The 27,931-nt window shown below is 41.5% G+C and overlaps 2 protein-coding genes across 5 annotated transcripts; one reads left to right on the top strand and one right to left on the bottom strand.

The window, feature by feature from the left end:
- The first annotated feature begins 59 nt into the window (after nucleotides 1-59).
- On the top strand, nucleotides 60-7,192 carry LOC112228508. Of its 4 annotated transcripts, none has more exons than XM_024393881.2 (8): nucleotides 60-235; nucleotides 2,062-2,185; nucleotides 4,301-4,358; nucleotides 4,600-4,712; nucleotides 4,902-5,063; nucleotides 5,191-5,248; nucleotides 5,499-5,581; nucleotides 5,758-7,192. In XM_024393881.2, exons 1-8 carry the CDS (start codon nucleotides 107-109, stop codon nucleotides 5,946-5,948), a joined length of 918 nt encoding a protein of 305 aa, XP_024249649.1. In that variant the 5' UTR covers nucleotides 60-106; the 3' UTR covers nucleotides 5,949-7,192. The 4 variants fall into 4 exon arrangements, with proteins under 4 accessions (XP_024249649.1, XP_024249651.1, XP_024249650.1 ...); XM_024393883.2 differs by having other exon boundaries at nucleotides 61-240; XM_024393882.2 differs by having other exon boundaries at nucleotides 62-235; nucleotides 4,630-4,712.
- LOC112228509 (derlin-2) lies at nucleotides 6,694-27,474 on the bottom strand. The gene is made up of 7 exons (XM_024393885.2): nucleotides 27,339-27,474; nucleotides 20,845-20,910; nucleotides 20,620-20,693; nucleotides 20,300-20,393; nucleotides 19,694-19,889; nucleotides 19,217-19,307; nucleotides 6,694-7,192 (listed from the first exon to the last, which is right to left on the bottom strand). Exons 1-7 carry the CDS (start codon nucleotides 27,429-27,431, stop codon nucleotides 7,087-7,089), a joined length of 720 nt encoding a protein of 239 aa, XP_024249653.1. The 5' UTR covers nucleotides 27,432-27,474; the 3' UTR covers nucleotides 6,694-7,086.
- Between the last annotated feature and the right edge of the window lie 457 nt (nucleotides 27,475-27,931).

Raw genomic sequence — 27,931 nt, 5'->3', positions numbered from 1 at the left:
ATGGTCTCAACAGCTCAACAGGGTCTATAAAAGTATCTGAACCAGTGGAGCGGAGTGATGGGTGGGGGAAGTAGCTGGGAGTTCCTTAAAATATGATTGAGAGGAAATGAGTCGGCTGCAGATCTCAGAAATGCATTATGCCACCATAAGAGTTTCCTTATCTTCTGTACACAGCTTAGAAGTGAGAATATCATTGACCCACACAACCCTAGTTTTCAGCTGTTCGACTTTCCTTGTAAGGTAAGGCATATGCTATCATTTTGAGTGTATTCTATTGTCATAAGAACAAGAAAATGCTTCTTTGTATTCAAAATATTTTATTCTAGCATACTATAAAACTGTGCTGACCATAGAACATTATTGTAAAATAAATACAATAGGTGATATTATTATTTGATTAAAGTGTTGATAAAATAACTGAAATTACATAAGAATAAACTACAGACCAAGCTGAGGTTTATTTTGTATGATAATTACAGTTGGTGATGGTAGTTTATAATAAGATAATAAAGGACTAATTTATCATGTATGCTGAGATCTACTGTTAAAGTATAATGAATACATACAAATTTAACAATAGCCTACTCTGCAACATCTTTGTAATGTGTATTAAAAAAATTATATTGTTGAAAATTATTTAGACACATTGTTCTATAAAATCATATGCAGCTGTGAAAGGTTGTTGTCTGATAAACAGGTAATTTACATCAAGCTCTGGTCACAGAGATAAGTGTGAATTAGTACCATTTACCAGCTGTGTCTGTCGCAAACACGGTTAATGAGACATTTTAAAACTTAACATTCATTATAGTTAAAATGTCAATTTGTATTATATGTAAATTATTTGTCAATTATATAATTAAGCATTAAGGCCCGAGGATTGTGTATATGGACAATATACCACGACTAGGACTGTTCTTAGGCACGACGCAAAAGGGTTTTGTAATGATCATGTAACGCTCCGGGTGTCGTGGGTGTGGAGTCAGACATAGGAAACAGAGATTGCAATACTGTGCTCTTTAATGCACTCACGCAACACAGGGTGTTCCAAAACCAAATGCCCCAAACACGGGGACGAAAACAGTACAACAGAAACATGACCGGGAACAAACACGTTCCTCTAGTACATAACCGAAGGTCACAATAATTAATCCCGCACAAAGAACCAGGCGGGCCGGCTGTCTAATAAAGCCCAACTAATGACTCCCTAACAGGTGCTAACAATAAACATACAAGGAGGGGGAGGAAAAAACAATCAGTGGTAGCTAATAGGCCGGCGACGACGACCGCCGAGCGCCACCCGACCGGGAAAGGGAGCCACCCTCGGTCGGACTCGTGACAGATCAATTAGCCTTTTAAAATGATAACATTTTAAACACACTTGGATTAGCTAACAACGTGCAATTGGAACACAGGAGTGATGGTTGCTGATAATGGGCCTCTGTACGCCTATGTAGATATTCCATGAAAAAAATATGCTTACAATAGTCATTTACAACATTAACAATGTCTACACTGTATTTCTGATCAATTTGTTGTTATTGTAATGGACAAAAAAAAGCTTTTCTTTCAAAAACAAGGACATTTCTAAGTGACCTCGAACTTTTGAACAGTAGTGTATCTGTAAGGGTGCTCAGGGTTTAGCTTGACAGTCAAAAATGCTGAAGATTCCAATAAAAATACTGTTACAAAAATGCTGAAGAATCAGAGATGTCACAACAATATATTATGTAAAAATCTAATCACTTTTTGCCTTACACCTTTGATGTAGTACAATTGTCTGCTCATATACAGTGCAGTCTAAAATAACCACATGACCTGGTCAGCTCAGAAAAGGGGAAGTGACATGCTATGGAGATTCAGAACAAAACTTAAATGTTCAAAGTTCTCATGTTTCCAATAAAGCACTGAATTGAAAAGTTGAAATGCAGAACAATGTTGATTTACTTTCCTTGCAAAATATTTCAAGTAGCCATTTCTGTGGAATTCATGAGGTCCTCAAATTCATCTGAAGTTCATAATCAGTTACTTACATGTATATTTTGGCACTTTTGTTTGCAGTGGACTAGATCACCAATGGCACTTTTACGAGAGTTCTTGCTGTGGGTGGTTCTTGGAATGATTTTTGTATCCTTGGTAATTGGCCTCATCTTTGTCTTTATCAACAAGTGTATCTCCAAGAAAGGTATGTTTTTTCAATGATGCTATTACACTGAACAAAAATATAAATGCAACATGTAAAGTGTTGGTCCCATCTTTCATGAGCTGAAATAAAAGATCCCAGAAATGTTCCATACAAACAAAATGTTTATTTCTCTCAAATTTTGTGCACACATTTGTTTACATCCCTGTTAGTGAGCATTTCTCCTTTGCCAAGATAATACATCCACCTGACAGGTGTGGCATATCAATAAGCTGATTAAACAGCATGCTCATTACCAAGGTGCACCTTGTGCTGTGGGCAATAAAAGGCTACTTTAAAATGTGCAGTTTTGTCACACAACACAATGCCACCACAGATGTCTCAAGTTGAGGGGAGTGCAATTGGCATGCTGACGACAGGAATGTCCACTAGAGCTGTTACCAATAATTTAATGTTAATTTCACTACAATAAGCCTCCTCCAACGTCATTTTAGAAAATGTGTCAGTACGTCCAAACGGCCTCACAACCGCAGACCATGTGTAACCACACTAGCCCAGGACCTCCACACCTGGCTTCTTCACCTGCATGATTGTCTGAGACCAGCCACCCGGACAGCTGATGAAATTGTGGGTTTGCACAATTTTTCTATTTTTTTTTTTTGAATTTTACCCCTTTTTCTCCCCAATTTCGTGAGATCCAATTGTTTTAGTAGCTACTATCTTGTCTCATTGCTACAACTCCCGTACGGGCTCGGGAGAGACGAAGGTTGAAAGTCATGCATCCTCCGATACACAACCCAACCAAGCCGCACTGCTTCTTAACACAGCGCGCATCCAACCCGGAAGCCAGCCGCACCAATGTGTCGGAGGAAACACCGTGCACCTGGCAACCTTGGTTAGCGCGCACTGCGCCCGGCCTGCCACTGGAGTCGCTGGTGCGCGATGAGGCAAGGACATCCTTACCGACCAAGCCCTCCCTAACCCGGACGACGCTAGGCCAATTGTGCGTCGCCCCACGGACCTCCCGGTCGCGGCCGGTTACGACAGAGCCTGGGCACGAACCCAAAGTCTCTGATGGCACAGCTGGCACTGCAGTACAGCGCCCTTAACCACTGCGCCACCCGGGAGGCCGGGATTGCACAAATTAAGAATTTCTGACTGTCAGATTGTCAGAAACCCTCTCAGGGAATCTCATCTGTGCGCTTGTCATCCTCTTCAGGGTCTTGACCTGACTGCAGTTCGGTGTTGTAACCAACTACAGTGGGCAAATGCTCACCTTCGATGGCCATGGATGAATCCCTGTTTCAGCTGTACCAGGCCGATGGCAGACAGTGTGTCTGGCATCATGTGGGTGAGGAGTTTGCTGATGTCAACTTTGTGAACAAAGTGCCCCATGGTGGGAGTGGGGTTATGGTATGGGCAGGCATAAGCTACAGACAACGAACACAACTGCATTTTATCGATGACAATTTGAATGCACAGAGATATCGTGATAAGACCCATTGTCATGCCACTCATCCACCGCCATCAACTCATGTTTCAGCATGATAATGCACAGCCCCATGTAGCAAGGATCTGTACACAATTCCTGGAAGCTGAAAATGTCCAAGTTCTTCTATGGACTGCATACTCACTAGACATGTCACTAATTGAGCATGTTTGGGATGCTCTGGATCGACACGCACAACTGCGTGTTCCAGTTTACGCCAATATCCAGCAACTTCGCACCTCCATTGAAGAGGAGTGGGACAACATTCCACAGGCCACAATCAACAGCCTGATCAACTCTATGTGAAGGAGATGTGTCATGCTGCTTGAGGCAAATGGTGGTCACACCAGATACTGACTGGTTTTCTGTTCCATGCCGCTACCTTTTCTTTAAGGTATCTGTGACCAACATATGCATACCAGTATTCCCCGTCATGTGAAAGCCATAGATTAGGGCCTAATCAATCTATTGCAATCGACTGATTTCCTTACATGAACTGTAACTCGTAAAAATCTTGAAATTGTTGCATGTTGGGTTTATATTTTTGTTCAGTGTACATCACTAAAAGCACTATTCTTAGAATTCCAGGTCCATTTTCATCACTACTTATATGAACAGTCTATTTAAAAGTCTGTGCATTGTCTCAACAACTATCATATTTTTTACAGCTGCTGAACAATACAATACAAATAGGCCAAGTCACACAATCCCTGAGTCTTATGCCCAGTAAGTCTCTTTGCACTATTCCGTTTTCAGCTGATGAAAATGTAACCTACATTTTATTGACATTATATAGAGATTGGTTTTGTTGTTTATTAACACATTTAAAACCATACATTTGGTCCTCAATTCCCCTCAAACCTTTAAATCAATATAGGGCCAGTTGTTTTAGGAATTCTCAGTAGTCCGGGGGAGGGAGAGGGTGCTTGTCAAAAGCATTTTCCAAGGTGGACACCTAATTTCTCAGGTTTCTCCCAATGCTTTCTCCCTTATCCAGGAGCAGCAAATATCATCCCAAAGATCTGGAGAATGATTTGCCTCCTTTACCACCCAGGACACAGTTTCTCACATCCTACCCCGGTAAGCATCAGGTTTCATGGGATGAGCATTGAAATGCAATCATAAGCACACAATGAGAGTAATATTACACAAGGATAAAGCTGTTGTGTTATAACATTCACAATAGGAACCTTTAAGCCCACAGTAAGAAAACACCTTTTGGATGTTCAATGTCAGCTTCAATGGTTAATGTGTGTGTCTGCTTTCCAGAGATCGAAAGCTATGAGAACCTTGCAGAGCTACCCTACAATGTGAAAGTAGAAAACGAGGCCCCTCCTCCACCGTACCATCACACAGAGACAGAGGTGTGTCAGGACGTGTGTCATGACAGCATTTCAGAGGACTATGATGACATCGGAGCAGACTGTCAGAGTGAGGAGGACTATGATGATGTGGGATAAGGCCAGAGGCAACAGAGACTATACTAGACACTGTTGATATGAACTATCTTTTTCAAAGTCTGTGCACATTGTCTCAACAACTATCATCTTTTTTACAGCTGCTGAACAATACAATACAAATTCGCCAAGTCACACAATGCCTGAGTATTATGCACAGTAAGTGTCTTGCACTATTCAGTTGATGTAACTTAACATTTCAATGGATATTTATAGAGTGATTTTGTTGACTCATCATTCATTAACACAAAACCACCATTTTGGTCCTGTATTCCCCTCAAACCTTTTCATCAACAATATAGGGCTATTTGTTTGAGGGATTTTCAGTAGTCCGGGGACGTGAGAGGGGGCTTGTCAAAAGCATTTTCCAAGGTGGACACCTAATTTCTTGGGTTTCTCCCTTATCCAGGAGCAGCAAATATCATCCCAAAGATCTGAAGGATGATTTGACTCCTTTACCACCCAGGACACAGTTTCTCACATCTTACCCCGGTAAGCATCAGGTTTCATGGGATGAGCATTGAAATGCAATCATGAGCACACATGGGAGTAATATTACACAAGGATAAAGCTGTTGTGTATAACATTCACAATAGGAACCCTTTAAGCCCACAGTAAGAAAACACATTTTGGGCAGCTTCAACTGTCAATGTGTCTTTGCTTTCCAGAGATCAAAAACTGTGAGAACCTTGCAGAGCTACCCTACAATGTGAAAGTAGATAACGAGGCCCCTCCTCCGCCGTACCATCACACAGAGACAGAGGTGTGTCAGGACGTGTGTCATGATAGCATCTCAGAGGATTACGATGACATTGGAACAGACTGTCAGAGTGAGGAGGACTATGATGATGTGGGATAAGGCCAGAGGCAACAGAGCCTATTTTAAAGACACTGTGGTGGCACATAATGTATACTCCTGCTAGACCAAAATAGATGTTCTGTACAACTATCCTCATCTGATACAGCTTTAATGTTTACTAATTTATTTGGTAATGCTTTACTTCAGTCTTCTGCCAACTGGTATAGCTGCCTGGTATTTACCAAGATCTCGTTACAATGTGTACTTTCTTACAACCAATAATTCAACACAATTTAGTTGTGTTTCAGGGTATACTTTGTAATTGAAACTCTTATTGTGCTGTAGTTAGATGGTATAGAAAAAAAGAGAAGCTGTGTAGTTTCAATATGAATATTGACCATAGAGTATAAAATGTACACAATCTATATTTTAGGTTCTGACAATTGAAATATGCTCATGAGGGATTTACAAGTTATATTCTTTAAGAATCAATTAGAATATAAAGTCCAAAATAGGTGTACCAATTGCAGATTGCCCCTTTGAACTAAAGTGTTCTGAAACCTTCCATACACTGCAATGTCTTCTACCAGAGGAGGGTAAGCAATGTATGCAGTTAGATTTGTTTGCAGTTACAGTAATAATTGTTTCTACAGTTGCAATAAACAAAATGTGTGCTTTTATGTAAGTTATGCAAGAGTTCATTGTTGATGCCTAGTGCATCCAAGCACTCTTTTGGGACTGAAATCACATTAATTAAATAAATCAAATATGGAACGCCTTACAAAAAACAGACAAAGAAAATATATCCAGCAATATATGCCACACGTTAATTATATATATTTATTGAAGTAAAATGGAAAAAAACTCCAGATCTGAATTAATTCAGATTTTTGCCTCCGTTTCCCATATTGACAATATTCCCCCAGAGATAAAGCCAAACATCAACACAGACAAAGGTTCCCCATCAAAAGTCCCTTGCTGTTGTTACATCCTCATGTGGTCTTAAAGTGACAGTCTGGCTTATAGAATAGTTTGAGGGAGATGTAAGCCACACACCAATCTCAGAAAAGCTCTGGTTGGATACTGGCGTTCTCCATTCAGAACTAGAGAAATAAGTCAAGAAAAAAAGACCAAGTTCGTCCCTCTGTCTTGCTAAGGGAATGTCCATAATAAAGTGATCCTGTGGTGGGGGGCTAGGTTAACCCCCGAGGCGCTGTCCCTCTCCCCATGCGAACCCCCCTGGACGCTCCTCGGGAAGTGGGTTGTAGTTGGCATCTTCTTCTGGAGTGTCAAACAGCATCTTACTGTGGTAGAGACAAAATAACAGACAGGTTATATATACACACACAAACCAAAACGAGGTACAATATGCTTAAGATACTTTTAATAATACAGTACCTTCAGAAAGTATTCACACCCCTGGACTTTTTCCAAATTGTATTGCATAACAAAGTGACATTACAATGGCTTGAATTGTAAACAGCATGGGTGGTGGTACTTGGATTATTATTTTTTGCATGATAGTACTTTAAAAAAAGTGTCAATATTTCAAGAAAAGTAAATAACATTTGGTGAATAAAGTGGCAATATTTTGAGAATAAACAAAATACATTGAGAATAAAGTTGTTTATAGTTCCAGATTAATGTATGGGATTTAAGTGCATGTCTCCTTGTTGTTGTGCGCACCACCGCTGAAATGCCAAGTTAGATGATACTTTACTTTAAAATTGCCTTTAGTTAGATGGAAATCTGGAGACTATCGGGTAGGAGGGGAAGCTTAAGTACTAAAACAGGTGTTGATAACGTGGCAGCGTGGTAAACTAGCACAGCTTGTTCCATGAATTAATCACACAAAAAATTATTAGCTGATAACTACAAAACAAACATTATGGATAATATAGAGAATCTGGAACCATTTATTGATCATAATTTTGATTTGCTCGAAAAAAGAAAACAGATACACTGAAGCGAATAAGGGAAGTCCTTTCCTCGAGTTTTGCGAGCGAAACCGGAAGGAAGCCGCAGTCTAAAATTCTAAATTTAACATTGGAGGTAGGACGTTTTTATAATGGTCTCCAGAAGATAGAGCATTACTTACAAGCATGAGCGAGCAGTTAAACTGGATCTATTGCCTGGGGTACTGGGGGAGGTTGAGGCCTCAAAAACAGGAATAGATTACAGGAATAAAATGGGAGAAATACGAGTTGGAAATAAGATATTGAAAACTACCGTGGACTCCCTTAAAGACACTTCAGAGAGGCTACGGTATGATGATAAAACAATGAAAGCTGAATTACTATATATAACGTGCATAATTATGAAAAATGTTATAAATGGGAATAAAGGAGAACAAAAACGAAAACTATCAGTCAACAGAGGGAAAAAGTCAAGGTGTTCATGAAACGTAATCAAGATGTCAGACGAACATGTGGAAACAATTGATTTTCAAAGAGCTCACCGTTTCGGTGGCAGAGCAGAGGGATGGCCCCGTCCGATTGTAGTTATGCTAACCCACTACAAAATGAAAATTGCCTTGTTACAACAGGGTAGGGAATTGAACACCCCATTCTCTATTAAATTAACAATTACCTCATGAAATAGTGGAGAGACGACATGCCCTGTACCCCACTTTCAAAAGGCTCCGAGCAGAGTAACAGAACGTTCATCTAGTGGTTGATAAATTATATGTAAACAACCAAATGTTCAAGGACTCGAATATTACAACGTGGCGGTGAGTGATAGCTACCTCCTGTTGAAGTAGTCCCCAATATATTGCTGCTGCATTGCTGACGCCATTTCCGGTCACAACTTGCAGACTTGTTTACATGTTGCTGTGCGTTTACTTTGCTACCTGACAACTTTACGGTTTTTACTTTTTAATTACCGTTTATATTTTTGTTTTTTCCCCCTCACTCAACTTTTTTTCATTAAACTTTTTCACTCCGGACGCTTTATCTGGACATGGTTCGTCAGGACCTCCAACAGCCGAAGCTAAGTAGTAACATGAACATGATGCCTTCTAATTGCAGTCGCTGTACTCACAATATACAGGAGAACGATCGCCTACGGCGAAGATAGCTGTGTTGCAAGCCCAGCTTCAGACGCAATCGTTAGGCAGTGTAGGAAAGGCTGAAACAGCGTCTGTGCCACCAGTAAGTACAGATAGTATAAATCCACTCGCATGGTCCCCGCAGCCAGACAACTTTCTCATGGTTTGTGGAGGGAAATGCTGTAGGAATGCTCAACCGGTGTCGCTCATTCAGCCGACAGAAACTTTCAACCGGTTTTCCCCATTAAGCAGCGAGTCGGAGTCTGAGGCTAAGCCTTCTCTTGTCTCTACTCCTCCCGTTACGGGGTCTGAGACGCCGAAGCTTCCCACCATTAGCTCTGACAAATTAAAAACCCTAGTCATTGGCGACTCCATTACCCGCAGTATTAGACTTAAAACGAGTCATCCAGCGAACATACACTGTTTACCAGGGGGCAGGGCTACCGACGTCAAGGCTAATCTGAAGATGGTGCTGGCTAAAGCTAAAACTGGCGAGTGTAGAGAGATATTGTTGTCCACGTCGGCACCAACGATGTTAGGATAAAACAGTCAGAGGTCACCAAGCGCAACATAGCTTCAGCGTGTAAATCAGCTAGAAAGATGTGTCGGCATCAAGTAATTGTCTCTGGCCCCCTCCCAGTTAGGGGGAGTGATGAGCTCTACAGCAGAGTCTCACAACTCAATCGCTGGTTGAAAACTGTTTCTGCCCCTCCCAAAAGATAGAATTTGTAGATAATTGGCCCTCTTTCTGGGACTCACCCACAAACCGGACCAAGCCTGGCCTTTGAGGAGTGACGGACTCCATCTTAGCTGGAGGGGTGCTCTCATCTTATCTACCAACATAGACAGGGCTCTAACTCCTCTAGCTCCACAATGAAATAGCCAGCCTGCCAGCTTAGTGGAGTCTGCCACTAGCACAGTCAGTGTAGTCAGCTCAGCTATCCCCATTGAGACCGTGTCTGTGCCTCGACCTAGGTTGGGCAAAACTAAACATGGCGGTGTTCGCCTTAGCAATCTCACTAGGATAAAGACCTCCTCCATTCATGTCATTATTGAAAGAGATCGTGATACCTCACATCTCAAAATAGGGCTACTTTATGTTAGATCCCTTACTTCAAAAGGCAATTATAGTCAATTAACTAATCACTGATCATAATCTTGATGTGACTGGCCTGACTGAAACGTGGCTTAAGCCTGATGAATTTACTGTGTTAAATGAGGCCTCACCTCCTGGTTACACTAGTGACCATATCCCCCGTGCATCCTGCAAAGGCGGAGGTATTTACGATAGCAAATTTCAATTTACAAAAAAAACACAAAAAAAGACGTTTTCGTTTTTTGAGCTTCTAGTCATGAAATCTATGCAGCCTACTCAATCACTTTTTATAGCTACTGTTTACAGGCCTCCTGGGCCATATACAGCGTTCCTCATTAAGTTCCCTGAATTCCTATCAGACCTTGTAGTCATAGCAGATAATATTCAAATTTTTGGTGACTTTAATATTCACATGGAAAAGTCCACAGACCCACTCCAAAAGCCTTTCGGAGTCATCATCGACTCAGTGGGTTTTGTCCAACATGTCTCTGGACCTACTCATTGTCACAGTCAGTCATACTCTGGACCTAGTTTTGGCCCATGGAATAAATGTTGTGGATCTGAAATGTTTTTCCTCATAATCCTGGACACTCGGACCACCATTTTATTACGTTTGCAATTGCAACAAATAATCTGCTCAGACCCCGACCAAGGAGCATCAAAAGTCGTGCTATAAATTCACAGACAAAAGATTCCTTGATGCCCTTCCAAACTCCCAATGCCTACCCAAGGACGTCAGAGGACAAAAATCAGTTAACCACCTAACTGAGGAACTCAATTTAACCTTGCGCAATAACCTAGATGCAGTTGCACCCCTAAAAACAGTTCTCATAAGAAATTAGCTCCCTGGTATACAGAAAAAACCCGAGCTCTGCAGCAAGCTCCAGAAAATTGGAACGGAAATGGCGCCACACCAAACTGGAAGTCTTCCGACTAGCTTGGAAAGACAGTACCGTGTAGTATCGAAGAGCCCTTACTGCTACTCGATCATCCTATATTCCAACTTAATTGAGGAAAATAAGAACAATCCGAAATTTATTTTTGATACTGTCGCAAAGCTAACTAAAAAGCAGCATTCCCAAGTGAGGATGGCTTTCACTCCAGCAGTAATACATTCATTAACTTCTTTGAGGAAAAGATCATGTTTATTAGAAAGCAAATTACAGACTCCTCTTTAAATCTGCGTATTCCATCAAAGCTCAGTTGTCCCGAGTATGCACAACTCTGCCAGGACCTAGGATCAAGAGAGACACTCGTGTTTTAGTACTATATCTCTTGACACAATGATAAAAATAATCATGGCCTCTAAACCGTCAATGCATACTGGACCCTATTCCAACTAAACTACTGAAAGAGCTGCTTCCTGTGCTTGGCCCTCCTATGTTGAACATAATAAACGGCTCTCTATTCACCGGATGTGTACTAAAAGTGGCAGTAATAAAGCCTCTCTTGAAAAAGCCAAACCTTGACCCAGAAAATATAAAAAACTAATCGGCCTATATCGAATCTTCCATTCCTCTCAATTTTAGAAAAGGCTGTTGCGCAGCAACTCCCTGTCTTCCTTAAGACAAACAATGTATACGCTAAATGCTTCAGTCTCGTTTTAGACCCCATCATAGCACTGAGACTGCACTTGTGAAGGTGGTAAATTACCTTTTATTGGCATCAGACCAAGGCTCTGCATCTGTCCTCGTGCTCCTAGACCTTAGTGCTGCTTTTGATACCATCGATCACCACATTCTTTTGGAGAGATTGGAAACCCAAATTGGTTTACACGGACAAGTTCTGGCCTGGTTTAGAGCTTATCCGTCGGAAAGATATCCGTTTGCCTCTGTGGATGGTTTGTCCTCTGACAAATCAACTGTAAATTTCGGTGTTCCTCAAGGTTCCGTTTTAGGACCACTATTGTTTTCACTATATATTTTACCTCTTGGGGATGTCATTCAAAAACATAATGTTAACTTCCACTGCTTTGCAGATGACACAGCTGTACATTTCAATGAAACATGGTGAAGCCCCAAAATTGCCCTCGCTAGAAGCCTGTGTTTCAGACATAAGGAAGTGGATGGCTGCAAACGTTCTACTTTTAAACTCAGACAAAACAGAGATGCTTGTTCTAGGTCCCAAGAAACAAAGAGATCTTCTGTTGAATCTGACAATTAATCTTAATGGTTGTACAGTAGTCTCAAATAAAACTGAAGGACCTCGGCGTTACTCTGGACCCTGATCTCTTTTGACGAACATATCAAGACTGTTTCAAGGACTGCTTTTTGCCATCTACGTAACAAAAATCAGAAACTTTGTCCAAAAATGATGCAGAAGCACTTTGAAGCACTTCTCTAAGCGAGAGAAAGGTATATTATAAGCTATGTATGCTACCTTTTAAATTATTGATCCTAATGATATAGGCCTAGGTGTAAAACAGCCGAGGTGATGGTGCAACGACCCTGGAAATGCATGGGTGGAAAGAGAGTTGGTTTGTGTGATCACGCTCTCCGTAGCCGATGTGAGTATAACACTCCACACTGCCCTTTCCCACCTGGACAAAAGGAACACCTATGTGAGAGAATGCTGTTCATTGACTACAGCTCAGCGTTGAACATAGTATCCTCAAAGCTCATCACTAAGCTAAGGATCCTGGGACTAAACACCTCCCTCTGCAACTGGATCCTGGACTCCGGACGGGCCGCCCCCAGGTGGTAAGGGTAGGCAACAACACATCTGCTACGCTGATCCTCAACACTAGGGCCCCCTCAGGGGTGTGTGCTTAATCCCCTCCTGTACTCCTTGTTCACCCACGACTGCGTGGCCAAGCACAACTCCAACACCATCATTAAGTTTGCTGACGACAACAGTGGTAGGCCTGACCAACAAATTGAGACAGCCTACAGGGAGGTCGTCAGAGACCTGGCAGTGTGGTGCCGGGACAACAACCTCTCCCTCAATGTGAGCAAGACAAAGGGAACTGATCGTGGACTACAGGAAAAGGTGGGCCAAACAGGCCCCCATTAACATCGTCGGAGCTGTAGTGGAGCGGGTTGAGAGTTCAGTTCCTTTGTGTCCACATCACCAAACTATCACGGTCCAAACACACCAAGACAGTCGTGAAGAGGGCACGACAACACCTTTTCCACCCTCAGGAGATTTGGCATGGGTCCCCAGATCCTCAAAAGGTTCTACACCTAGCAGCACCATCAAGAGCATCCTGGTTGCAGCACCGCCTGGTATGGCAACTGCTCGGCATCAGACCGTAAGGCGCTACAGAGGGTAGTGCGTACAGCCCAGTACATCACTGGGGCCAAGATTCCTACTATCCAGGATAGAGGTCGACTGATTAATCGGAATGGCTGATTAATTAGGGCCGATTTCAACTTTTCATAACAATCGAAAATCTGTATTTTTGGACACAGATTTTTTAAAATTTTAAACACGTTTATTTAAACTTTATTTAACTAGGCAAATCAGTTAAGAACACATTCTTATTTTCAATGACGGCCTAGGAACGGTGGGTTAACTGCCTTGTCAGCACGGGGGATTCAATCTTGCAACCTTACAGTTAACTAGTCCAATGCTCTAACCACCTGATTAAATTGCACTCCACGAGGAGACTGCCTGTTATGCGAATGCACTAAGCCAAGGTAAGTTGCTAGCTAGTATTAAACATATCTTGTAAAAAACAATCATAATCACTAGTTAACTACACATGGTTGATGATATTACTAGTTAATCTAGCATGTCCTGCGTTGCATATAATCAATGCGGTGCGTATCGTTGCTCCAATGTGTACCTAACCATAAACATCATTGCCTTTCTTAAAATCAATAGACAGTAGTATATATTTTTAAACCTGCATATTTAGCTAAAAGAAATCCAGGTTAGCAGGCAATATTAACCAGGTGAAATTGTGTCACTTCTCTTGCGTTCATTGCATGCAGAGTCAGTGTACATGCAACAGTTCAGGCCGCCTAATTTGCCAGAATTTTACGTAATTATGACATAACATTGAAGGTTGTGCAATGTAACAGGAATATTTAGACTTATGGATGCCACCTGTTAGACAAAATATGGAACGGTTCCGTATTTCACTGAAAGAATAAACGTCTTGTTTTCGAGATGATAGTTCCCGGATTCTACCATATTAATGACCTAAGGCTCGTATTTCTGTGTGTTATTATGTTATAATTAAGTCTGATTTGATAGAGCAATCTGACTGACCGATGGTAGGCACCAGCAGGCTCGTAAGCATTCATTCAAACAGCACTTTTGTGTGTTTGCCAGCAGCTGTTTTTGACTTAAAGCCTATCAACTCCCGAGATTAGGCTCGTATAACCAATGTGAAATGGCTAGCTAGTTAGCGAGGTGCGCACTAATAGCGTTTCAAACGTCACTCACTCTGAGACTTGGAGTAGTTGTTCCCCTTGCTCTGCATGGGTAACGCTGCTTTGAGGTAGGCTGTTGTTGATGTGTTCCTGGTCCTTAAAAAAGGTATTTAAGGACCGAGGAGAGGGACGGAATCTATACTGTTACACTGGCAATACTAAAGTGCCTATAAGAACATCCAATAGTCAAAGGTATATGAAATACACGGTATAGAGAGAAATGGTCCTATAATAACTACAACCTAAAACTTCTTACCTTGGAATATTGAAGTCTCATGTTAAAAGGAACCACCAGCTTTCATATGTTCTCATGTTCTGAGCAAGGAACTGAAACGTTAGCTTTTTTACATGGCACATATCGCACTTCTACTTTCTTCTCCTACGCAGTGTCAGAGGAAGGCCCAAAAGTTGTCAAAGACTCCAGTTTCCCAAGTCATAGGCAGTTCTCTATGCTATCGCATGGCAAGTGGTACCAGAGCGCCAAGTCTAGGACCAAAAGGCTCCTCAACAGCTTCTACCCCCAAGCCATATGACTGCTGAACAATTAATCCAATGGCCACCTGGACTATTTACATTGACATGCCCTCCCTCCCTTTGATTTTACACAGCTGCTAGTCGCTGGTTATCATCTATGCATAGTCACTTTACCCCTACCTATATGTACAAAATAACTTGACTAACCTGTATCCCCTCACATTGATTCGGTACCAGTACCCCCTGTATATAGCCTCGTTATTGTGTTACTTTATTTAGGAAATCTTTTCTTAACTCTTTCTTGAACTGCATTGTTGGTTAAGGGCTTGTAAGTAAGCATTTCACAGTAAGGTCTACACCTGTTCTATTCGGAACATGTGACAAATACCATTTTATTTGATGTGTTGGGTACAGAGATGTGGTACTCATTTACAAATCATGTTAAACACCATTATTGCACACGGTGAGTCCTTGCAACTTGTGACTTAAGCACATTTTCACTCCTAAACTTAGTCGTATGAAAAAGTTTGGGTATTTCTGAGGCTGCATAATAATTTACTCTGTCGTCACAGAAAATGACCAGTGGCATGCCATTAATTTTCTAATAAAAGCCAGGTACTGGGGTATTGTCCAGACAAAGATTTTTAGTGTAGCAATATTAAGTTGTATGAAATTAAATCAGATGTGAAAAATAGGCTATGCAAAAATGTGGGCACCATTGTCATTCTGTTGATTTGAATACCTGTAACTACTTAGCACTGATTAATTGGAACACACAATTTGTTTGGTGAGCTCATTAAGCCTTGAACTTCAGACAAGTGCATCCAATCATGAGAAAAGGTATTTAAGGTGGCCAATTGCAAGTTGATCTCTTTGACTCTCCTCTGAAAAGTGGCAACATGGGGGCCTCAAAACAACTCTCAAATGACCTGAAAACAAATATTGTCCAACATTATAGTTTAGAGGAAGGCTACAAAAAGCTATCGCAGAGATTTAAGCTGTCAGTGTCCACTGTGAGGAAATGGAAGACCACAGGCACAGTTCTTGTTAAGGCCAGAAGTGGCAGGCCAAGTAAAATATCAGAGGCAAAGGTGAAGGATGGTGAGACCGGTCAAACAGCCCACAGACCACCTCCAAAGACCGACAACATCATCTTGCTGCAGATGGTGTCACTGTGCATCGTTCAACAATTCAGCGCACTTTGCACAAGGAGAAGCTGTATGGGAGAGTGATGCGGAAGAAGCCTTTTCTGCACACACGCCACAAACATAGTCGCTTGAGGTATGCAAACGCACATTTGGACAAGCCAGCTTCATTTTGGAATAAGGTGCTGTGGACTGATGAAACAAAGATTGAGTTATTTGGTCATAACAAAGGACGTTATGCATGGTGGCAAAAGAACACAGCGTTCCAAGAAAAAAAACACTTGCTACCCACAGTAAAATGTGGTGGTGGTTCCATCATGCTGTGGGGCTGTACAGTGCCAGTACTGGGAATCTTGTTAAAGTTGAGGATTGCATGGATTCCACTCAATATCAGCAGATTCTTGGGAATAATGTTGAAGAATCAGTCACAAAATTGAAGTTACGCCGGGGCTGGACATTTCAACAAGACGACGACCCAAAACACTGCTCAAAAAAATCAACCCGTGCATTTATGCAGAGGAACAAGTACAATGTTCTGGAATGACCATCCCAGTCCCCAGATCTGAATATCATTGATAATCTGTGGGATGATTTGAAGCGGGCTGTCCATGCTCGGCAACCATCAAACCGAACTCAACTGGAGATGTTTTGTAAGGAGGAATGGTCCAAAATACCTTCATCCAGAATCCAGACACTCATTAGAGGCTATGGGAAGCGTCTACAGGCTGTTATTTTAGCAAAAGGAGGCTCTACTAAATATTAATGTGATTTTTCTATTGGGGTGCCCAATTTATGCACCGGTCTAATTTTGTTTTGATGCATATTGCACTTTCTGTTAATCCAATAAACCTCATTTCACAACTGAAATATTACTGTGTCCATCAGTTATTTGATAGATCAAAATGAAATTGCTGATCCAAACACCCAATTATTTATAAATGGAAATCATGGAAATTGTCAGGGGTGCCCAAACTGTTTCATACAACTGTATTTAGTCTTGCCATAACAAAAGGGTTGAATACTTAAGTCAAGACATTTCAGCTTTTCATTTTTTATTAATTTGTAAACATTTCTAAAAACATAATGCCACAAAATCTCAATTTCATCCATTTTAAATTCAGGCTGTGACAAAATGTGGAAAAAAATCAAGGGGTCTCCCTTGACTTTTTCCACACAAAAAAACATTTCTTATTCTAAAATTGATTAAATACATAATTTTACACAAAATACCACAATTATGAAGTTTAGACATGTTTGCTAATTTATCCAAAATAAACAGCTGAAATGTCTTGATTCAATAAATATTCAACCCTTATGGCAAGCCTAAACAGGGGTAAAATGTTGCTTAACAAGTCACACAAGTATTCAGACCCTTTGCTATGAGATTCGAAATTAAGCAGAGGTGCATCCCGTTTCCAATGATCATCCTTGAGATGTTTCTACAACTTGGAGTCCACCTGTGGTAAATTCAATTGATTGGACATGATTTGGAAAGGCACTCACCTGTCTATACAAAAAGATCCCACAGTTGACAGTGCATCTCAGAGCAAAAACCAAGCCATGAGGTTGAAGGAATTGTCCGTAGAGCTCAGACAGGATTGTGTCGAGGCACAGATCTGGGAAAGGGTACCGGCCAAACTGAGCAATCGGTAGAGAAGGGCCCTGGTCAGGAAGATGACCAAGAACCCAATGGTCACTCTGAAAGAGCTCCAGAGTTACTCTGTGGAGATCAGAGAAGCTCCCAGAAGGACAATCATCTCTGCAGCACTCCACCAATCAGGCCTTTATGGTAGAGTGGTCTGACAGAAGACACTCCTCAGTAAAAGGCATATGACATCCCATTTGGAGTTTGCCAAAAGGCACCTAAAGGACTCTCAGACCATGAGAAACAAGATTCTCTGGTCTGATGAAGCCAAGCGTCACGTCTGGAGGAAATCTGGCACCATCCCTACGGTGAAGCAGTCAGGACAGAGCAAATTACAGTAAAAGCCTTGAAGTCCTGAGCACTCTGGGGCAGGTTCTCAGAATGGGATGAAGGTTCACCTTCCAACAGGACAAGCAGAAGTGGCTTCGGGAGAAGTCTGAATGTCACTGAGTGGCCCAGCCAGAGCCCGGACTTGAACCTGATCGAACATCTCTGGAGAGACCCGAAAATAGCTGTGCAGAGTCGCTCCACATCCAACCTGAGAGAGCTTGAGAAGATCTGCAGAGAAGAATGGGAGACACTCCACAAATACAGGTGTGCCAAGCTTGTAGTGTCATACCCAAAGCTGTAATCACTGTCAAAGACGCTTCAACAAAGTACTGCGTAAAGGGTCTGAATACTTACGTAAATGTGATATTTCAGTTTCTAAAAACCTGTTTTTGCTTTGTCATTTTAGGGTATTGTGTGTAGATTGATGAGGAAGTAAAACAATTTAATCAATTTCAGAATAAGGCTGTAACATAAAATGTGGAAAACGTCAAGGGGTCTGAATACTTTCCAAATGCACTGCATGTTAATCATTAGGGCTGGGAATTGCAGTGGACCTCACGATATGATATCACGATGCTTAGGTGCCAATACAATTTGTATCACGATTCTATACTGTGATTTTGTTGTGTTTTGAAATTCCAAACATTTTGCTCACCATGTCTGCTGCAGAGAGAGCATGAGAAATTAGTTTTGATCAGTCATGGAAATAAAAGGGCTGAAAACATGTTGGCTCACTATTTAAAAATAAGATTTATTACAAATCAATACTTGGAGTGAAAGTATCAATACTTCATCATCCAATCGTCCAAAATAATCATCCAAATAATATTGCGACATGTACCTATCAATTGTTTTCCCCCCATCGCTATTGCTGATCTGATAAATGAATGGTATATTTCTACTTTTAGCTATTGATGTGCCTTTCCTTTTCTAGAATCATCATACCAATCAACAAACCATTTATGGCCTTTTCCATGGACAGCTTCCTTAAGACCATGCCAAAACATTGGTTATTATAACATTGTTAATGTTGGCAATATCCATATAAGAATAACTATTGCTTACTCTAACATACCCCCTGTCTCTCCAGCAACATTACCATCTCTCAGCAGACTCATGGCCTAAACACTGCAGTTTCAAACGTAAGACAGTAATACATTCATTCCTGGACTGTACTAGAACCATATCAGACTTATAAATGGCCACTTACAGAAAAAAAGGAGTCTTGAGCCATCTGCCACCACCTGGCTGGTTTGGGAATACATCCTCAAGAAAGAAGTATACATGACCCACAGCGATACCTTAGGGAAGGGAGTACATTGACCAGTTAATTCACAAGGGATGTGACTACATCAGTATCACAATATTCTTTCCCATTGCTGCAAAAATGAAAAGACAAAGCAAATCAAACTCTTTGGTGCTTTAAAAAACTGCTGTATGTAAAATAGTGTGCTATAGCTTGGGAAATAAATAAATGTGACTCTGGATGACAACATTAGGGCTGTTTTCCTGAAGCAGTTAAATCCACTGTGTGTTTTTTTTCCTTGCCACGATACTTACGAGTATCGCAATACTGGTTTCGTACCGGTCCCACTCCTCAATAAGGCAATGCCCTTTTGGATCTTAAAGCCATTAATAACGTTGATGCATTACAGAAATGATTCATGGTGGTTAGGGTGACTGGTACCTAGTAAATCCACAATGATGGAGTTTCCCAGCAGCAGAGAGAACCCCATGAGCACCCACGGGAGAAAGGGCGCCTGAAAGTTCAGCAGACCAAAGAAGTTCATGCGAACATTGGGGTTGCGCCTGCTCCACACGTACACCAGCATGATGGTGAAGGCTTGGCCCAAGAACACCAGACTCACAAAGGTGCCAAATATCTATGTGCTTACTGAGAAAAAAAAGTTATTGGTGGATTGAATTGGCATACAGTGGGTGTTTTGCAGTCCATAAACAGTCAGAATTATTTTAGTTGATTTTCTCTTTACTTAGGTTATGCTGCTATTAACTGCAGCCAACCAGTTAAATGATAATTATGACAACTAGCCTAAACACAGCTGAAAAGAAATCAGCGGGCAAGGTGTGTGACTGTTTCTCAAGAGCTTCTCATAAGGGCACCTGTAGATATTTAATGTACAATGCTGTATGTGTGTACAACAGTTGGCCCAGGAAAGAGCTCAATCAGAAGCTTGCTAAGAATGTGACAAATAAATGAAGTCTATGTGGTATTGAACATGTCTTGACTCCTGCAGTATCAACTAAGACCATGACAGTAACAGAACAAGGATACAGTCATCAAAAGGCCACCAAAGAGGAACATAAAGACAAAGTCAGCGGTGCGGCCTCTGAAAGAGCCCTCCTCCAGCATACGACAGTATCGGTACCTGGAAGCCAACAGTTAAGGAAATCTGGCAAGTGCAAAGCAAACACAACCAAAAATTAGACAGATGCATCATGATTACAAATTGATGAAACATGGCTAGTCTTGTTCAAGACAAGCATTTTATGAGTAGCATAGTGCTTCCAATCAAAGGGGAAGAAAAAAAAATATGCAAACATCAATTTCACAAGTAAACTCAGAGCAAGACATGTGCAGCGGAAAAAGGATACAAAAAAATCATATTGAAAAGGAAGTTGAAGCCAACTGGACCGAAAAATAAAAAGTTGGTTATGAGTCTCCATACCTACAAGACAGAACAGAGAAATCAGTCAACCTTGCATCTCATAGTTTTTAAACTGCTACATTTACACAAAAGGCATAAGATTAAAAACTCTAAACAAAAAAAAATCATACCTGATACAGTAGCTAAACGGCAGATGATTGCCTGTACTCACCTGATAATTCCTTAGTATCAAATCAGGATTGAAGTATAGTTGGAAAGGTGTGATGAGTTCTAATTGCTGAGGGTGGGAGCAAAGAAAACATCAATCAGTAGTTCACCTGGTCTGATTATACACCTCGTCTGAAAATTCAAAGTAAAGTCAACCATGAACCACCAATCTTGGAATTATTGACATTCCTTTTAATAGCAGTTAATAAACTGCAACTTTATGGTTAGCATGCTGAGGTTAACTAAGGTCAAAAGTAGCTACCAGTTTGTACGCCTGATGTGATAACCATGTTTCCGTACTTGGTGTTACAGTATATACAAAAACTGCCATAGATTTTTCTACTAACCCGTAGTCGCCGATAAATGTTTTACTGAATCTAGAACTAAGAAAGTATCTTAGAAAAGTCTCAAGTTGCGTGGCTCTACAAAAACTCAAAGATATTCAATCCAAGTTTCAGAGTGAGGAGTTCCCTCGTCATTTTAGCTGCCAGTAGATGACAGCGCACCACACAGTGCGTCCAAAACAAATCTCTACACACATTCAAGAGGCATCTCACAAAACATAGATTTAGTTTAGTCTCTTGAGTTTTCAGATTTTTGTAGACCCACCGGCACACTGACATTTCTAAGACACTTTTTTTCGAAGAATCGTGAATAAAGAAAGTCAATTGCCAAGAACAAGGTAGTTGAAAAATCTATGGTGGCGTTTTGTATAGTAGGGCCCTATAGAATCTGTTGCAGAGAACTGCTATTGAATTTAGTAGGAAATCAATTACACGTATTGAACTTATTAGAAAATTCATTATTAACGTGCCCAAATTAATCATAAGACAAGAACAAAGTGTCATTGTTTAAGGGCATGTAGTAAGCATTTCACGGTAAGGTATACTCATCTTGAATTCGCCTTGTGACAAATAAAACTTGATTTGATATGCATCAGTGATTCGTATTTTCGGCACAGCAATGCCCTTGTCTGTGTGTGTGGTGCGCGCGTCCTGTATGTCTACACTTCGTGTAGCTGTTAGCGATGATGCTTATGATAACCTTCTGGTAGAGATGGAAAGGCTTTCCCAAAAACCTTCAATTAAATGCTAACTACAAAGTAGCCTATGCCTACCAGGTAGAATGATATGATTTGCATACTTCGCACTTACAATAGTCAGCAAATTCCAACTCGTTACGTTTGTGTATACTTTTTTAAATGTATTTTTATTTTACCTTTATTTAACCAGGCAAGTCAGTTAAGAACAAATTCTTATTTTCAATGACGGCCTAGAAGCAGTGGGTTAACTGCCTGTTCAGGGGCAGAACGACAGATTTGTACCTTGTCAGCTCGGGGCTATCCTGCCGCTACTGAGCTGCACTGGGGTCAGAACGCCATCATGGTTAAATTAAGACTCCACGGAGGAGGCGGAAAACGTACCTCGATGCAGCAATGGGATATGCCTCCGTACTCCAAATTTGACCTTTATCCAAACTGATACATTGAGAAGATTGAAACACTGCTAGTTTATCTGGAAAAATGCCCTTCTCATCCTCATGCCAGCTAGCAGTAGACACCGCAGCCATTTTGGAATGGCAGTGTAAGCCAATCAATTGTCTTAATTGTTAATGAATTAAACGTTTTCAAACCCATATCTTACGCCGCCGCCCCCATTTTAAAAGTAGCCTCTTTTTTTAATGCATTGGAGATGGAAAAACGCTTTCAGTGTTAACTTAAAACCAGCTATAAAAGTATGTAGAAAAGATCATGGACGTTCAGTGCATTCAGAAATATTCAGAACCCTTCCCCACAGTCATGTTACAAGCCTTATTCTAAAATGGATTCAATAAAAAATCCTCAATCTACACACAATACCCCATAATGACAAATTGGAATTGAGCTCAGGTGTATCTCATTTCCATTGATCCTTGAGAGGTTTTTAAAACTTGATTGGAGTCCACCTGTGGTAAATTGAATTGATTGGACATGATTTGGAAAGGCACTCACCTGTCTATACAAAAAGGTCCCACAGTTGCCAGTGCATCTCAGAGCAAAAACCAAGCCATGAGGTTGAAGGAAATGCCCGTAGAGCTCAGACAGGATTGTGTCGAGGCACAGATCTGGGAAAGGGGACCAAAAAATGTCTGCAGCATTGAAGGTCCCCAAGAACACAGTGGTCTCCATCGTTCTGAAATGGAAGAAGTTTGGAACCACCAAGACTCGTCCTAGAGTTGGCCGCCCGGCCAAACTGAGCAATCGGGGGAGAAGAGCCATGGTCAGGGAGGTGACCAAGAACCCAATGGTCACTCTGAAAGAGCTCCAGAGTTCCTCTGTCGAGATGGGAGAACCTTCCAGAAGGACAATCCTCTCTGCAGCACTCCACCAAATCAGGCCTTTACTGTTGTGTCGTCAAGTTTGCGGACGACACAACAGTGGTAGGCTTGATTACCAACAACGACGAGACGGCCTACAGGGAGGAGGTGAGGGCCCTCGGAGTGTGGTGTCAGGAAAATAACCTCACACTCAACATCAACAAAACTAAGGAGATGATTGTGGACTTCAGGAAACAGCAGAGGGAACACCCCCCTATCCACATCGATGGAACAGTAGTGAAGAGGGTAGTAAGTTAAGTTCCTCGGCGTACACATCACAGACAAACTGAATTGGTCCACCCACACAGACAGCATCGTGAAGAAGGCGCAGCAGCGCCTCTTCAACCTCAGGAGGCTGAAGAAATTTGGCTTGTCACCAAAAGCACACAAACTTCTACAGATGCTCAATCGAGAGCATCCTGTCGGGCTGTATCACCGCCTGGTACAGCAACTGCTCCGCCCACAACCGTAGGGCTCTCCAGAGGGTAGGGAGGCGGCAGGGTAGCCTAGTGGTTAGAGCATTGGACTAGTAACCGAAAGGTTGCAAGTTCAAATCCCCGAGCTGACAAGGTACAAAATCTGTCGTTCTGCCCCTGAACAGGCAGTTAACCCACTGTTCCTAGGCCGTCATTGAAAATAAGAATTTGTTCTTAACTGACTTGCCTAGTAAAATAAAGGTAAAATAAAAAATAAAAAAAGGTCTGCACAACGCATCACCGGGGGCAAACTACCTGCCCTCCAGGACACCTACACCACCCGATGTCACAGGAAGGCCATAAAGATCATCAAGGACAACAGCCACCCGAGCCACTGCCTGTTCACCCCGCTATTGTCCAGAAGGCGAGGTCAGTACAGGTGCATCAAAGCTGGGACCGAGAGACTGAAAAACAGCTTCTATCTCAAGGCCATCAGACTGTTAAACAGCCACCACTAACATTGAGTGGCTGCTGCCAACACACTCAACTCCAGCCACTTTAATAATGGGAATTGATGGGAATTGATATAAAATATATCACTAGCCACTTTAAACAATGCTACTTAATAATGTTTACATACCCTACATTATTTCTCATATGTATACATATATACTGTACTATATATCATCAACTGCATCTTTATGTAATACATGTATCACTAGCCACTTTAAACTATGCCACTTTGTTTACATACTCATCTCATATGTATATACTGTACTCGATACCATCTACTGCATCTTGCCTATGCCGCTCTGTACCATCACTCATTCATATCTTTATGTACATATTCTTTATCCCTTTACACTTATGTGTATAAGGTAGTAGTTTTGGAATTGTTAGCTAGATTACTCGTTGGTTATTACTGCATTGTCGGAACTAGGAGCACAAGCATTTCGCTACACTCGCATTAACATCTGCTAACCATGTGTATGTGACAAATAAAATTTGATTGATTGATTTAGAGTGGCCCGACGGAAGCCACTCCTCTGTAAAAAGGGACGACAGCCCTCTTGGAGGACTCTCAGACCAGGAGAATGAATGAAACGGATGAAACCAAGATTGAACTCAGTGACCTGAATACCAAGCTGGAGGAAACCTGGCACTATCCCTACAGTGAAGCATGGTGGTGGCAGCATCATGCTGTGGGGATGTTTTTCAGCGGCAGGAACTGGGAGACTAGTCAGGATCAAGGAAAAGATGAACGGAACAAAGTACAGAGATCCTTGATGAAAACCTGCTCCAGAGCGCTCAGGACCTCAGACTGGAGGGACGGATCTTCCAACAGGACAACAACCATAAGCACACAGCCAAGACAACGCAGGAGTGCCTTCAGGACCAGTCTCTGAATGTTCCTGACTGGCCCAGCCAGAGCTTGGACTTGAACCCGATCTAACATCTCTGGAGAGACCTTGAAAACAGCTGTGCAGCGATGCTTCGCGTCCAACCTTAAGAGAATCTGCAGAGAAGAGTGGGGGAAACTCCCCAAATACAGGTGTGCCAAGCTTGTAACGTCATACTCAAGAAGACTCAAGGCTGTTTTGAGGGAAAAATATTTGATCCCCTGCTGATTTTGTATGTTTGCCACTGACGAAGAAATCGATCTATAATTTTATCCGTCTATAATTTTAATGGTAGGTTTATTTGAAGGGGGTCAAATACTTATTTCCCTCATTAAAATGCAAATCAATTTATAACATTTGACATGCTTTGTTGTTTTTTTGTTATTCTGTCTCACTGTTCAAATAAACCTACCATTAATATTATAGACAGATCATTTCTTTGTCAGTGGGCAAACATACAAAATCAGCAGGGGATCAAATACTTTTGTCCCCTCACTGTGTGTGTGTGTGTGTGTGTGTGTGTGTGTGTGTGTGTGTGTGTGTGTGTGTGTGTGTATATATATATATATATATATAAAAAAATTTTAGCCATTTTTGTGGTATCCAATTGGTAGTTAGTCTCGTCCCATCGCTGCAACTCCCGTATGGACTCGGGAGAGGCAAAGGCCGAGAGCCGTGCATCCGCCGAACCAACCCAGACAAGTCGCACTGCTACTTGACACAATGCCTGCTTAACCCAGAAGCACCCATGTGTTGGAGGAAACACCGTACACCTGGCGACCATGTCAGCGTGCACTGCACCCGGCCCGCCACAGGAGTCTCTAGTGCACAATGGGACAAGGACATCCCTGCCGGCCAAACCCTCCCCTAACCCGGACGAGGCTGGGCCAATTGTGCGCCACCCCATGGGTCTCCCGGTCACGACCGGGACTCGAACCCAGAATCTCTAGTGGCACAGCTAACACTGCGATGCAGTGCCTTAGACCACCATGCCACTCGGGAGGCCATGTAAATGCAATTTCTGTTTATTTTTAATATGCTTACCTGTTTTTGCTATGTCATTATGGGGTATTGTGTGTAGACTGATGAGAAGAATACATTTTTTAACCCATTTTAGAATAAGTCTAACGTAACAAAATGTGGAAAAAGTTAAGGTTCTTAATTGGCCCAGCGTCATCCAGTATTGGTCGGGGAAGGCTGTCATTGTAAATAAGAATTTGTTCTTAACTGACTTTCCTAGTTAAATAAAAATAACTTCTAAGATTTACTGAACTAAGCCATTTGGGAGCCAAATGAAGGTTTCCTTTATGTGAACAGAGCCAAATGATCCGCCTCACAGAAAAGACACGGAATGTTCATCACTGTTGCAAGTTGTCAGGTCGGGATAACAGTCTGGTGGGTTGGCAGAAATACTTTCACAAAAACCTTCAATTGATTGTTAACTGCAAAGTAGGCTTACCTGGCATTAGTCTATGATGAGAAAGTATATAATTTGTATATATTATTTGCAAACTTTGCCATGAAATGAGCAGAAGCAGTACAGTACAGTACCATCACTAGACTGGCACATTTGAAAGCACACAAAATGTGCAATTAAAGAGTAATTACACTCAAATGTGCTCATTTTATCACTATGAACAATTCTAATTTTGAGAGTGAAGCCCCCCTCAAATCTAAAAACAGATCAAATAAAACTAAGATAACAATTTGGGAAAATATAACAGAATGGGGGGAAACAATTACAGATTTTATAGGGCCCCCATTATAGTTGTTTCATTAACCATTATTTTAACAGGTATATTGACAAACAGTGCACTCCTTTCTCTTGTACACTAAAGACATGAAGAGTTGCAGGGGAGTGAAGAGAACAATATGCCTTTTGAAAGATAGAAAATAAATGAGTAGCTCACGACGTGTTTCATTTTTTAAAAGTAGAATTCATGCTATAAAAAGGTTGGAGACCTGCGCTAGTTACTGACCCTTGCAAATTTGATCAATTCTATCAAGGTCGGTGACAGCCCAACTACAGTCCAAACAAGAACGTTAATTTGGCGACACTAACAGCTGTCTACAGTAGCTAATTGACGTACACTGTTGGGATGTAATCATTAGTCCAAGCAGGTATCAAACGTTTAATTTCGCAACGAAAACTAAAGTTTCTATTGGACAAATCCAGGTAGGTCCCTCCCCGTTTGGTTCCTAGTGTTTTGCCAACGAGACGGCGTTAGCTACCAGCTAACCTTAGCAGACTGACATCCTCGGCCAAGCCCTTACCCCATCTACATTGCCGACAAGAACGTGTTTCAGATTAAATTAAAATATCTTACCACAGCAGCGGTAGTCAGGACACAGGCAGTTGTGTATGCCCGAGTCACAAAAGGAATCTGTAAATATTCCTGTTGAACAGTCTGATAAGCCATTTTGGCACAACTGAACGCTTCCGGGACTTTCTTGACACGTCATCACAGGGTGTGATAAAGGGGAGTTTCTGTTATCTGTCATTGGTTTGTTTATTTTGTTTGAGCAAACCACAAACCTGTCAATCATATGGTAGAACAAACAATGGCAATATTTGATTGGGCCGTGTATGTCTCTACAGCGAATAGGATGAAGGGGGAGTGAGATTTTGTATACATGGGACCGCCTTTTCTTTCATGTATTTTTCATCCATCAAGAAGTTCGTTGTTGTCTTTTTCAACACCTTTTCTGTTTCTTTCTCTGTTTCCTTTCGTTATATTTCATCGCCACACCCACAAGGTGGGCTTTCACCCTCTCCTTATTTTTCCTCACTTCTACCATTCTCTCTGCTGTTTTAGTTCTGAGCGGCTCTTTTACTTTGTTCTTATCCAACATCTCTCCATCTTTCTTTCCTCTCCTTTTTCTCCTGCTTTGCCCTGTCTCTCTGGGCACTTCTAGTTTC

This window comes from Oncorhynchus tshawytscha, linkage group LG30, assembly GCF_018296145.1.
Source record: "Oncorhynchus tshawytscha isolate Ot180627B linkage group LG30, Otsh_v2.0, whole genome shotgun sequence".
Taxonomy (NCBI): Eukaryota; Metazoa; Chordata; class Actinopteri; order Salmoniformes; family Salmonidae; genus Oncorhynchus; species Oncorhynchus tshawytscha.
Note: the sequence above shows the minus strand (reverse complement) of the source record. Positions and strands in the feature narration are given on the sequence as shown.

Bases quoted from the DNA above. Each gene is read 5' to 3' on its own strand.
- LOC112228509 (XM_024393885.2), bottom strand. From the start codon at position 27,431: ATGGCTTATCAGACTGTTCAACAGGAATATTTACAGATTCCTTTTGTG. The intron at 19,308-19,693 runs GTACCAGTCACC...CCCTTCCCTAAG, and splicing joins CATCATTGTGGATTTACTAG to GTATCGCTGTGGGTCATGTA. The intron at 7,193-19,216 runs GTAAGTGGCCAT...TCTCTACCACAG, and splicing joins CTCAAGACTCCTTTTTTTCT to TAAGATGCTGTTTGACACTC.
- LOC112228508 (XM_024393881.2), top strand. From the start codon at position 107: ATGAGTCGGCTGCAGATCTCAGAAATGCATTATGCCACCATAAGAGTT. The intron at 2,186-4,300 runs GTATGTTTTTTC...TATTTTTTACAG, and splicing joins CAAGTGTATCTCCAAGAAAG to CTGCTGAACAATACAATACA. The intron at 4,359-4,599 runs GTAAGTCTCTTT...CTAATTTCTCAG, and splicing joins ATCCCTGAGTCTTATGCCCA to GTTTCTCCCAATGCTTTCTC.